At 45.0% G+C, this 13,350-nt stretch overlaps 1 protein-coding gene across 1 annotated transcript; it reads left to right on the top strand.

Annotated features, from left to right (window-relative positions):
- Positions 1-1,983: 1,983 nt before the first annotated feature.
- Clec3a (C-type lectin domain family 3 member A) lies at positions 1,984-13,149 on the top strand. Its single transcript, XM_057754157.1, has 3 exons — positions 1,984-2,162; positions 8,481-8,564; positions 11,894-13,149. Exons 1-3 carry the CDS (start codon positions 2,048-2,050, stop codon positions 12,283-12,285), a joined length of 591 nt encoding a protein of 196 aa, XP_057610140.1. The 5' UTR covers positions 1,984-2,047; the 3' UTR covers positions 12,286-13,149.
- Positions 13,150-13,350: the final 201 nt, after the last annotated feature.

The following is a 13,350-nucleotide window of genomic DNA, read 5'->3' as shown; positions in this document are numbered from 1 at the left end:
TAAGATATTAAACCAGAGATGTCCTGCGGGAAGCCAGATGTAAGAATTGGAGGGGGGCAGATTCAATGGGTGAGTCCTTGACAAAAAGTCTGAAACCCTGAGAGGGAACAAGATTATAGAGTAAGTGTGTCTAGGGGATTGGAGCATCCGACAGGGATGGTTTAATGAACCAAGAGGCTCAGATTATTGACACCATTGGTTATGACAGTATAACCATGGTTGCAGCCCTGTCCATTTGTTTACACCCACAGAATGGACAGTACAAATGGCAAATCCTCCCAGACACTATTTACTGTTGACTTTAGTTCATAAGTGATATATCAACATTCATTCATTGATTGTGACAAATTCACCACACTGATTCAAAATGTTACCAGTAGGGAAGAACTATGTTGGTGGGCGCAGGAAGGGTGGTAAGATATGAAGGAAGTCTGTGTACTTTCTCCTCAATATCTCTCTAAATTTAATGCTACTCTATAAAAAAAATAAATTCTCCTGGGGCTGGAGAGCTGGCGTACTGCTCTTGCAGAGGACTCAGGTGTGATTCTTAGCACCCACCTGGAAGCTCACAACCATCTGTAACTCTAGTTTTCTCGGATCTCACGTCTTCTTCCGGCCCCAGTGGGCACCAGGCATTCACAATGTGCATAGGTACATGCAAACAAACCACTCATGCACATAAAATAATCTTTTTTTTTTTTTTTTTTGGTTTTTTGAGACAGGGTTTCTCTGTGGTTTTGGAGCCTGTCCTGGAACTAGCTCTTGTAGACCAGGCTGGTCTCGAACTCACAGAGATCCGCCTGCCTCTGCCTCCCGAGTGCTGGGATTAAAGGCGTGCGCCACCACCGCCCGGCCTAAAATAATCATTTTTAAAGCTAAAATAAAATCCAAAATTCTAAAATAAATAAATCCTCCTAACTTGAAAAGAAGGAAGCATGGCATTTTGGTTGAGACTTTAAAGAAAATATAAGAGGTATCAGAAGGGTTTTCCTGGAAAACATTATACATTTATTTAGAAAAGAAAAAAAAAGATACCCTTCCTTGCAAGGGTCATGTGAGGGCAGTGTGCTCAAAGATCTAAGATAACAATTGGCTTTTCATCATTGTTTGGCAGTTTGAATGTTTCATCCTCTGAGGAAGGGATTTGCAAAGCTGGCAAAAAGTATTTTTGGTCAATTGCGGAATCAATGTTTGTTTTACACACTGATCTTTTCCCCTTATTCAATAAAAGTTCATTTTCCCAGCCCAAGCCTTCCAAAGTCAATTAAAAGTAGACTGTAGTGTCATCTCTGGCCCCGGGAACCTTAGTGAAGAACTGAGTCTGATCCGGGAGACCTACATGGTAGAAGGAAAGAACTGCCTCTGACTTTCACATGTGTTTGTGATATGCTTCCCCATACACACACAGACACTCACACATGCAAACACAATGCATATCCAGGAACTTCCCTAACAGGGTTCAGGTTTTCTTCCTTGTGGGGAGGGATCCTAGTATTACTTTATTTTCCGTTGCTGAGAGCTGATCCCAGCATCTCACATCTGCCAGGCGAACACTGTACCACTGAACCACATCACACTTGGCAATTTGGACATTTTTTTTTAACTCTGAAAACTGGATTCATTTTCCAGACATTTAATATACTTCAGAGCTCTAATTATATATTGGGCCTTCACAGAGACCTCAAACTTCCTATATCTTAATGTATACAATATATATCAAATATATTACATATATATTTTTTAAAAGGCAATTTTCTTTTCTTTTACTCAAATATACTCTGAAAAGGCAAATCAATCTGAAAATGAAAACAGAATAAAAATAAACTAATAGGAGCCCAGCATGAGGTGTAAGAACAGGGAGCCTCCTTATGCCATGGCCGGAGGAATATTCCAGTCTTTCGTCAGCAGGCTTCTAGCCAACCTTGCAGCTCCTTTATATAAAGTCAGCCCCAGGCAGCCCAGAGCAAGATGTGGCCTCCCAGCCTCTCTTCTCCCTAGTTGCTCCAGCGTTGCTGACCAAGTGGCCAGACTGGCCTGTCCCAGAGCCATGGCCAAGAATGGACTTGTTATTTGTATCCTGGTGGCCAGCTTACTCCTGGATCAGACCAACAGTTACCCATCCAGAATGAAAGCCAGGAAACACAGCAAACGCCGCGTGAAAGGTAACGGGACTTGACTGCCCAGCAAAAACCCTCGGCTTACTCAGGCAGGGGCGGTGAAGGACAAGGTTCATGCCCAAACCGCGCTAGGAGACCATCATTACTCCGTGGGTGTGTGGCTTTGCAGGGAATCCGGTGACATTTAGAGTTTGCTATTTAAAGAAAACATGTACTAGAATTTATTAACATTTTATTATTGTTGAAAAACATCTCTTATAATCAAAGCAGTCTCTATTGTGCGTCCTTTGTCCTATGAGTTTAGCTAATGTGGAAGAGTTCTGAGCTAGAGCTCACACGGACCTGAGGACACAGGGCTTTATGGATGAAGGGAAAGCAATACACTCATTGGCGGTGCCCTGTGATCTCCTGGATATAAATATATTCAAATATATTTGTAAGCTCACTAAATCTCATTAAATAAGATGACTGGGGCAACTGGGGCTTCCTTTTGTCACTGATTATCCTGTGGGTTTATTTCCTCATCCCTATCAGCCTTGGGACAGTTGTTGAAACCGTGGATCTAAGTTTTCATATCACAGAGTACTGGATGTCTCTTATTTAAGAACCTGTCAACACAAAATCAGACAGAACTTCAAGATATTTTGACATGGAATTCACTCATCAAGCGTAGCTAGATTTGAGGTGGGGTTATGCTAGGTTAAGAGACGAAAATTTCGCAGCTGCAAAGAACCAAGATGATGAGACTGTGCCTGCCTGCGGTAGAAACCAAAACAAAAGAGAAATGCAGCGGGCCCGGTGACATTTTATCTCAGGCTCTGAGTCATTTTCCTAACAGGATGTCTCAACATAAATATTATAGCACTGTTTCCTTACCATTTTCACGTTGGCCAAGACAAAGCCAAGCTGTAATGGGTAGCTGACTCGCTTGGGAAGTGCAGACAAGAAGATAAGGATTTCAAAGTCATCTTTGGATAGGGAGTTCGGGTTTGGGCTACATGAGTCCCTATCTCAAAAAACCAAAAAAACCAAAAAAAAAAAAAAAAAATGAACAAACAAAAACCCCCCACTCAAGTCTAGATTCCACACGTCACCAGTGGGATGATGACTCCCCTTGTGGGTGTTGTTGTTGTTGTTGATGCTGCTTGTGGGTTTTTTATTTTGTTTTGTTCTTCTTCTTCTCAAGGGCCATTTCTAGGGGTATTTATGAAAGTCTTTTCTGAGGGACGTTTTCTTAAGCAGAGAGGTTTTCCCGTATCATGTATTTGCTTCTCCCTGCAACTCTTTTATTGATTGATTGATTGATTGATTGATTGATTGAGACAGGGTTTCTCTGTAGCTTTGGAGCCTGTCCTGGAACTAGCTCCTGTAGACCAGGCTGGCCTCGAACTCACAAAGATCCGCCTGCCTCTGCCTCCCGAGTGCTAGGATTAAAGGTGTGTGCCACCATCGCCTGGCTCCCTGAAAACTCTTTAAATGAAAGTTTCAGATATTTCTCTTGAGGTAAAGTCTATCACGGCCGGTGAGGATGAAGGAAGAAGGGAGAGAGCAGACACAGTGACATGGCATACTGATGAACCTCTCCCTTCTCTACTGAAGTCGCAACTGTGGGGAGAGCGTAAACATGTGTATATGGGAACTTCTCGCTGCTCTTTCTAGCTCCCTGATTTCTCTCTCCTATCCTCAGGTCACCCCTGGCTGGCAGTTTATTTTAATCAGTTGCAAACACATCTTAACCATTCCCCCAACTCAAAGTGTTTGCCCTCAGGTCTAATGAAAGTCAGGTCTACAAGAAGAAAAGCGATTGGCCTAGATTTGTTGGTTACTCCTTTCCCCACCCATTCACTTATTTTGCTTTTTAAATATTTTGAGTACCTTAAAATAATGCCAACGTTTCTAGGATCAAATGTGAAAGCCAAACAATGAGGGCTCATGGGAAGCCAAGGACAACGGCACTGGGTTTTGATCCTACTGCATGAACTGGCTTTGTGGGAGCCTAGTCTGTTTGGATGCTCACCTTCCTAGACCTGGATGGAGGGGGGAGGACCTTGGACTTCCCACAGGGCAGGGAACCCTGACTGCTTTTCAGACTGGAGAGGGAGGGGGAAAGGAATGGGGGAAGAGGGAGAGGAGTGGGGGGAGGGGGAGAGGAGTAGGAGGAGGGAGAAGGAAATGGGAGGGGGGGTGGAGGAGGCGGAATTTTTTTCAATAAAAAAAATAAACAAAACAGATAATTTTTTAAAAAGAGAAAAAAAATGTGAAAGCCAAGGCCGGAGTTGTGACACATATTTGTAACCCTAGCACTTGGGAGGTCGAGGCAGGGGACCGTGAGTTCAAGACTAGGCTCAACCATAGAGCAGATTTAAGGGTAGCCTGGGCTTCATTAAGACCTTGTCTCAAAAACACAAAATTACCAACAACAAAAAGTAAAATCCACCTTCCCCACTCCAGTCGTTACCCAGAATTATCTACTGCTAATAACAATAGATAAATCTCGCTGGGCGGTGGTGGCGCACGCCTTTAATCCCAGCACTTGGGAGGCAGAGGCAGGCGGATCTTTGTGAGTTCGAGACCAGCCTGGTCTACAAGAGCTAGTTCCAGGACAGGCTCCAAAGCCACAGAAAAACCCTGTCTCGAAAAACCAAAAAAAAAAAAAAAAAAAAAAAAAAAAAACAATAGATAAATCTCTCCCAGATTGGCATTGCAGGTATTTGGCAAGTTAATAAATTGACTTTACGTGTTCAGTCTTGGATAGCTATAAATGGAAGCATGTTTTCCTCATTTTAACAGCTGGCTATGTTACTTTAATGTTTGGGGAGGCTCCGGCTTCATGGGTTCTTTCTTGGCAATGTTTATGTAGTTTCTAGTGTTCTGCATGAGACCTTTGTGCACATATGTGCGTCCTTGTACTGAGAGACTGTGGCGTACCTTCTAGAAGCGGCATTCTCTGTGAATCAGACTCTCTAATTGCCTCTTCAAATGACAGCCCCAGTCTATGCTATTCTAACTCGGTCGGACAACCCAACACCTTGCTGGAAATGTTTGTTGTGCTTTTCTATCCTGGGTCTGATGCCACACAATCATGACCACAAAAGAACAGGAGACCTTTTAAGAGACTCACAGCGGCAATGGCAGTTAAGCAGCAAATACAAGTGTTCCCTGAGTACTTACTTCACGGGTCTCAACAAATTACGTGTTATACTAATGAATAAAATATACCTTTTAGAGTGAGTTAACTCCTCGGGGCATTCCTTCTGTTCATCCACCTGAGCGACGGAGAAGGGAAGCCACCAAGGCACCCAGGTGATAGCTGCCATAATGATCTCCCAGGAGCCTAATAGGAATACATGTGTCTTTGTGCTAATGATGGTGTTTACAGCTACTTATTTAAATAGAAAGGAGCTGGAAGCTGAGCGGGAAGGAAGGGGGATGAACTGTGTCTAGCCGACAGCTTGTAAGTTGGAAGCAACACCTCAGAGGCCTTTACAAACCTGGCCCTAGTCGCTGATGGGTTTGCATCCTAAATGCCCCCTTTATTTATTCCAGCTTGAGTGGTCTCACAGGAAAACATCTTGGGTAATTATATTCCTCAGTTGAGCTGTTCAGTGCTTAAGAACGGATGTACAATGTCAAGTGAAACAGAGGTGGGGGAGGGATGCTGAGTACCCCAGAAGGCAGATTCCTGGCCCAAATGTGAAAACATCTGGCTCATGAAGCGCAAGTTTAAGGGGACAGAGAACTAAGATGCTGGACTTTATGCTCTCCCAAGAAATCAGAGACACAAAACCGATTGTCTTTCCTGTATGCCTGTGCACACATGGGCAGTATGTGTTCACAAGTGTGCACATGCATGTGGAGGCCCAGAGGACAGTCTCAAATATCATTTCTCAGATGTCACCCACTTTAGTTTTTTGTTTTTTGAGAAGGGCTTTTTCTTAGCCTAGAGTTCTGACAAGTAGGCTAGGCTGACTGGCTAAGGAGCCTCAGGCGTCTGCCTGTGCCTGCTTCTCAAACTGGGATTATAACCAAGCCACAAAGCCTGGCTTCCTTGGTTAACCTTGGGTTCTGGAAGGTCAAATTTGACAAGAACTTTCCTGGCTGAGCCACCTTCCCATCCCACAAAACCGAGTTTCTATATAGCAGCCCCCACAAAGAGACAGCTGGAGATGGTTCATAATCATCTTTGCGTGACATCTCTGCCTAAGTCCATGTGCTGGGGACCAAGGAGCTAGAGACAGCTGCTTTGCAGAAACAGATTAGAGGGATGGGAGAGAGCAGGCTGGAAGCCAGAGACACCCACGCTTGAGTTCTGCATCTTACAGACTGGGAGACATTCAGAGGGTGGATTTGGCTTTCTGTTTCTCTGCCCCCTCTTCTGTAAGCTTCCAGACGAGAGTGTCTATCTCAGAGACAGCAAAAGAACTGATCTCATAGCCTAATGTGTATGATCTTCTAATATATTCATGTTTAGTATTTGGTATGGCTTGTCACAGTTCTTAGTGGTCACAAAGACAGTCCCCATTCTTCTGGAATTTGGATTTAGCCACAGCTACTCACTTATGTACAACTGAAGTTGTCCATAAACAATCATGAAGATTCTTTGGCCCCATCTAGGAACATTCAAGAATAAATAACTGGGGCTATCGATAGAGCCCTTGCCTAGCACACATAAGACATAAGACCCCGGGTTTAATCTCTAATACCACCAAATGTGTGTGGGGTGGGGGGGGTGAAGGATGAAGGGAGAAGAAAGAAGGAAATGAGGTGGATGGAGAACAAGGAATAAGGAGAAATAGTAGGTGGTGATGCTCCCATAGGTAAATTTTTCTCTGGTCCTTTATCACCTAATCCTGCCAGGAACCACTGCACCTCCATCATACCTTATCAATCACATAAGGTCCCAGTGTCAGGCAAGTGAGTCCCCGTAAATCTGAGTCCTGGCCATACCCACCATGGCCTTTAGCTCATGGCACTCACCCTCATCCTTCATTAACATTCAAAAAACATGAACCTTTTTACATCCCACAAAGTATATGCTCCCAGTACAAGCACCATTCATGTTCGGTGTCATGTCAAGCATAGGGAGAATCATGGATGATAAAACCAAGGAAATTAAGTAAGTAAAAGCCAGATGGTGCCCTGAAGGAATGCAAACAAGGTTTGGGGAAGGTTAGTAGTGGGAATGCTAACTTCCAGGGTTATCAGGAAAGTCTGTGCGAGATACAAAGATAAGCTTGGTAAGGAGAGATGAGAGCAGGCACCATCTGCAAAGTTCCTACAAACCTTGTCCCCCAGGTTCTCTTCGTGGGTTGTTTCCAGGGCACATTTGACTTGGCTTCACTAGAACCTCCACTGCCTTAGATTTTGCATTCCAAATCTGTCATTTTGTTGTTTGTTTGTTTGCTTGCTTGCTTTTTACATTCTAACTGCGTTTTCTCCTCCCTCCTCACCTCCCAGTCCACTCTTTCTCCTCCATTTTTCTTCATAAAAGGGCAGTCCTTCCATGGATAGCAGCCAGCCAGGGTCTATCAGGTTGCAGTGAGACCAGGCTCCTCCTCTTCTATTAAGGCTGGATGAGGCAACCCTGTAGAAGGAAAGGATCCCAGAAGCAGGCAACAGAGTCAGAGATAGTCGCTGCTCCCACTGTTAGGAGTCCCACAAGAAGACCAAGCTACACAACTGTAACATACATGCAGAGTGCCCAGATCAGTCCTATGCAGGCTCCCTGCTTATCGGCTCAGTCTCTGTGAGTCCCTATGAGCCAGGCTAGTTGATTCTGTGGGTTTTCTTGTGCTGTCCCTGACCCCTCTGGCTCTTACATTCCTCCACCTCTTCCACAGGATTCCGGGAGCTCTGCCAAATGTTTGACTGTGGGTCTCCGCATCTGTTTCCATCAGCTGCGGGTTGAAGTCTCTCTGATGACAATTGGGCTAGGCACCTATCTCTGAGTATAGCAAAAATATCGTTAGGAATCATTTCATTGACTTTTCCCCCCAAGTTTTATCCTTGGTCTCTAGGTTGTTCAGCCAGCATCTGGGGTGGGCGCCTTCTCATGGTATGGGTCTTGAGCTGGATCAGTCATTGGTTGGCCACTTTCACAATTTCTGCACTGCTTTTACCCAGCACATCTTGTAGGCAGGATAAATTGTAGGTTGAAGGTTATGTGGTTGGGTTGGGGTCCCAATCCCCCCACTGGAAGTCTTGCCTGGTTGTGGGGGATGGTTGGTTCCTCTGCATCCCCCAGTGGTAGGAATCTTAGCTAAGATCACCCTCACAGATTCTTTTTTAAAAAATATATTTCCATTTCATCTAATCAAATGTTTTCCATCCAACCCCCTACCCCACTCAACAATGGCACCCCAGAAAAGGATGGTGACTTGAAGTCTCAAGTTGAAAAGCTGTGGCGGGAAGTCAATGCCCTGAAGGAGATGCAAGCTCTGCAGACAGGTGAGACACTCAGTTACCAGAGTCTGGAAGGGGAGCAGGCGAGAATCAGTCATTGCTAGGATTAAACTCATCCAGATTGAACGTTGAGTTCTGGGTTTTGTTTGTTTAAAAAAAATGAAACAAAAGACAAAGCAAGATAAAAAACAAAAAACATTGACAGCCTCACATGCTAGCACATGATTTAACCCCAGGACTCGGGAGGCAGAGACAAGCAGATCTCTGAGTTCCAGGACATCCAGGTCTAGAGCTAGGGTGAGAATATAGGAGGCTCCATGGGGATCACTGGCCAGCCAGTCTAGCGGAATCATAGAGCTCTAGGTACAGTGAAATACCTACTAGAAAAACAAGGTGGAGCGCAATTGGGGAAGACACATGACTTTGTCCTCTGGCTTCCACACAGAAACAGGCACACAAAAACACACACAGAAACATGCACACAGAAACACATGCACAGACACAAACACTGAGAGAAATATACACATACAAACACACACAGAAACACATACATAAAAACACATACACAGAAACGTATCCATAAAAACATATACACAGAAACACAGACACACAGAAACACAGACACAGGGACACATACACACATACCCAGAGATACACACAGACACACACCCAGAGACACACACAGACCCACACCCAAAGAAACACACACAGACACACAGAAACACATTGGGACATGCACACAGGGATACACATACACACACACACACACACACACACACGAAGATAATTTAAAGGCCAGGTCTTAAATACCTTCTGTTTGTTTGCTTGCTTGCTTGAGATAGGGTCTTACTATGTAACTCTGACTGTCCTGGAACTAACCATACAGACCAGGCTGGCTTCTACCTAACAAAGAGTGCTGGGATTAAAGGCATGCATCACCATGCCCAGCCCTAATTACCTTCTTTATTGGTGGGGAAACATAATGGAAGGGATACGAAGTGACTAGAATGAAGCACTGCCTACCAGATGTTCACTGAGGGCCTTCAGGGAGCCCCTGGCTGAAACAGGTCCACAAGGCTCCACCCAACATGCGATGATTATGATATTGGCTAGGGCCCCAGCCTGCTGAAAGATTATGTCTGGAGAGCCCTCCTCAATGACCTGCTAGCTGCACACACTTCTGGCCAGTAGCTGTGCTCTGAAAAGATGAATGAGTGAGAGCAGAATTCACAGGTCCAGAGCATCCCTGTCCTAGATGGATACCAGGAACCAAGGTCTCTTATACCAGCTTCAAGAGTGGAGCTCTGAGGGTCTCTTACAGGATGCCTACCTATTAAAGTTAGCGCCGTCAGGTAGCAATCACAGCTTCTCATCAAGTAGTCATGACTCCCAAGCTAGTGTATGTTACCAAATCAGGATCACCTTCACCATATACAATGCTGCTTAGGAACAGGGTGATAACCCTCCTTTTACCAGCTTTCCAGGGATACATAATTGGAAAGCTAAAGCAAGGGCAAAGGATCCTGTGTAATGAGAAAAAACATGTTACTCTTTCTGTGTGTTCTGACACCATCAATACCTTATTCTGAGACAGGGTCTCATGTTGAGCAGTATGGGCCCAAACTCACTACACAGCTGAGGCTGACTTTGAACTCCTGAACACTCTGCTTCCACCTCCCAAATGCTGGGGTTAGAGACATGTACCATCATAGTAGACTACTGCCTAAAAATTAATTTTTCAGTGTATGTGTTGAATAGTCACTTTACACTGACTTCTCCAATAATTCATGTTAAATGTGAGGGAGCTTGGCTTAACAGTACTAAACCCTTGAACTATCTGTGGGTTTCTTTTACCCTGGATGACCTAAGCAATATTACTAGTCCCCAGTCCTCTTTGTAAGAAAACCACAGTTTCACCGGGCATGGTGGTACAAGCCCTGTAATCCCAGCACTTAGTAGTACAGGCTCATTCAAGGCCAGAGTTGGCTATAGAGAAAATTCCATGTCAGCCTGGTATCTGTGTCAAGACTCTTGGTTTTAGGGCACGGCTTCAGCTGAGTTGATAGAATGCTTGCCTCGCAAGCACAAAGCCCTGGGTCCCATTTCAGCACCACATACAAAACCAGGGTATGGTGACACCTGCCTGCTAATGCCACAGAACCGGGAGGTAGAGGCAGGAGAATCAGAAGCTGAAGGTCATCCCGAGCTACATAGCGAATCTGAGGCCATCCTGGACTACATGAGACCATGTTTGCGACAACCACAATGAGCGCCGGCAAGATGGCTCAGCAGGCAAAGGTGCCTGCCGCCAAGCCTGAGTTTGACTCCTGAGGCCCACTTAAAGAAAGGAGAGAACAGACTCCCACATATTGTCCTCTGCCAAATGCACTGTGGCGGGTGTACATACACATGCGCGCGTGTTTACACACACACACACACACACACACACACACACACACACACACAAGGTGGGGGATAGAGAGGGAGAGATCCTGTGTCAAAAAGCAAGCAAACAAACCAAAATGGGGAGACACTTTTCTCATTGACTTTTTGTCTGCTTTTTTCCTTCCTTCCTTCCTTCCTTCCTTCCTTCCTTCCTTCCTTCCTTCCTTCCTTCCTTCCTTCCTTCCTGCCTGCCTGCCTGCCTGCCTGCCTGCCTTCCTTTCTGCCTGCCTACCTTCCTTCCTTCCTTCCTTCCTTCCTTCCTTCCTTCCTTCCTTCCTTCCTTCCTTCCTCCCTCCCACCCTCCCTTCCTTCCTTTTTTCCTTCTTTTTCTTTTTTGAGACAAGGTCTGTCTATGCAGGACTGGCCAGCCTGGAACTGTAGATCCAGCTGACCTCAAATTCATAGGCAAGCATTCTGTTTCAACCTCTCAAGTGCTACTTTTATAGGCATGCCCCGCCACAGGTGGTTTGTGTTTGCTTTTTAAATTATTACGCAATCCCATTCCATTCTAAAAGTCCCAAGGAAACCCACCGTGCGGGTTCCTTACTTCAGCTGGGCTACAAATTCTACCAAAGCAACCTAGGGCTTAAGGTTATGCTTTGAGTCTTTTGTGGGTATGAATTCATTCTAGGCTCCCTAAACCCTTTGGGGGCATGTCAATTTGTAATAATTTCTCTGAGCGTCAACAACCTGACAAATGCAGATGACAAAACACCACACTTTCAAGCCAAGCCACCAAGCCAGGGGGTCGTTGAACTGGCGAGTGCTTATTATTGTGTCTGGAATGAATAAAACCATCAATGGCAGCTCGTTACTGTCAACAAATTAATCATGATGCAAACATCTATCCGTGCTTGCTAGGTCCGGTGTTAGGTGTGGTCGTACACAAAAGGCTTCCTATTTCATTATCCAACTTCCCCTCTTCACAGTCTGCCTTCGAGGCACCAAAGTCCATAAGAAATGCTACCTTGCTTCAGAAGGCCTGAAGCACTACCATGAAGCCAACGAAGATTGCATTTCCAAGGGAGGAACCCTGGCCGTCCCCAGGAACTCCGATGAAATCAGCGCCCTCCGCGACTATAGTAAGAGGAGTCTGCCGGGCGTCAACGACTTTTGGCTGGGCATAAATGACATGGTCACAGAAGGCAAATTCCTCGATGTCCACGGATTCGCTGTCTCCTTTCTCAACTGGGACCGTGCCCAGCCCAGTGGCGGCAAGCGGGAAAACTGTGTTCTGTTCTCCCAGTCAGCTCAGGGCAAATGGAGTGATGAGGCCTGTCGAAGTAGCAAGAGGTACATATGTGAGTTTATCATCCCTTAGCAAGCCTCCCCTGATATCCCTCCCAAGTAAATAAGCTGGTAGTCACCCTAAGTAAGCCAAAATTACATTGATTAAATGCAAGATTTCTGTGTCAGGATTGATCTCCGCAGGTAGATAAGAGTCAGACTGTGTTTCTGCTGTAGCTCATTGTGGTGCTACCCTTCATCTTGCAAGGGGGATGAGAAAAGAATGACCCAGACACGGTAAGGAAGGGACTTCTGAAAATGGTCTGCCAAATCTTTTTCCCACTCTCCTTGGCCATCTCTGGTGGATAGACCTGGCCTATTTGAAAAATATAATAGCTGTGTGTTTCTTCAAGACAGGAAAACAAGATTGGGCTGCCTGGAAGATTCTCCTTTAAAATTCAGTTGTGATGGAGATACATTTTGAGAAATGTTGTCAGTGGTTGATTTCCCGGTTGTGTGACTATATTGTAGCGTGCTCCCCATGTTGTAGGGAAAAACTCCAGGTGCCTCTAAATGCCCCCAAGACACGTAGTAGACTCAAGCAATGTGAAGATTCTGTGGGTCTAACATGGTAGGCTTTCACTATATACTTCTTTTTCTAAGTATGAACACAATAAAAGAGCAGTTGAAAACGCAGTGGAGTATACTATCTTTCCATCAGTATAACAAGACACCTGACACAGTCATTTGGGAAACCAAGTGAAGTTTGCGCAGCTTGTAGTCTTAGTGGCTCAAAGACAAAGGTCAAGCAGCCCCTGGGACTTGGCCAATGGTGAGGATGGCAGATCCTTAGCAAGAAGAAGTGGTAGCACCTTAAACCAGAGCAGAAAGAGATGGCAAGCAGGGTCTTCTTTCAAAGGAGTGTCCCCAATCACCTAGACAAACCTATCTCCTTAAGGCATACAACGTTTTTCAAAATTGTCACAGAAGCAATCAACAGACCTTTGGCTATAGTGTATGGTAAACATATAAACCAACACTGTAATTTATTATTCTTATCAAGTATGTATGGATAGAGGTGTGCTAGGTTTGTTTCTAGCGTTGTCACCAGAACACACATTGTGCCACATATAATTTGCTACACAAGTGCACCAATAAT

The sequence above is a fragment of the Chionomys nivalis genome, chromosome 21 (assembly GCF_950005125.1).
Source record: "Chionomys nivalis chromosome 21, mChiNiv1.1, whole genome shotgun sequence".
Taxonomy (NCBI): domain Eukaryota; kingdom Metazoa; phylum Chordata; class Mammalia; order Rodentia; family Cricetidae; genus Chionomys; species Chionomys nivalis.
The sequence above is the reverse complement of the archived record's forward strand: the minus strand, read 5'-3'. Positions and strand labels throughout refer to the sequence as shown.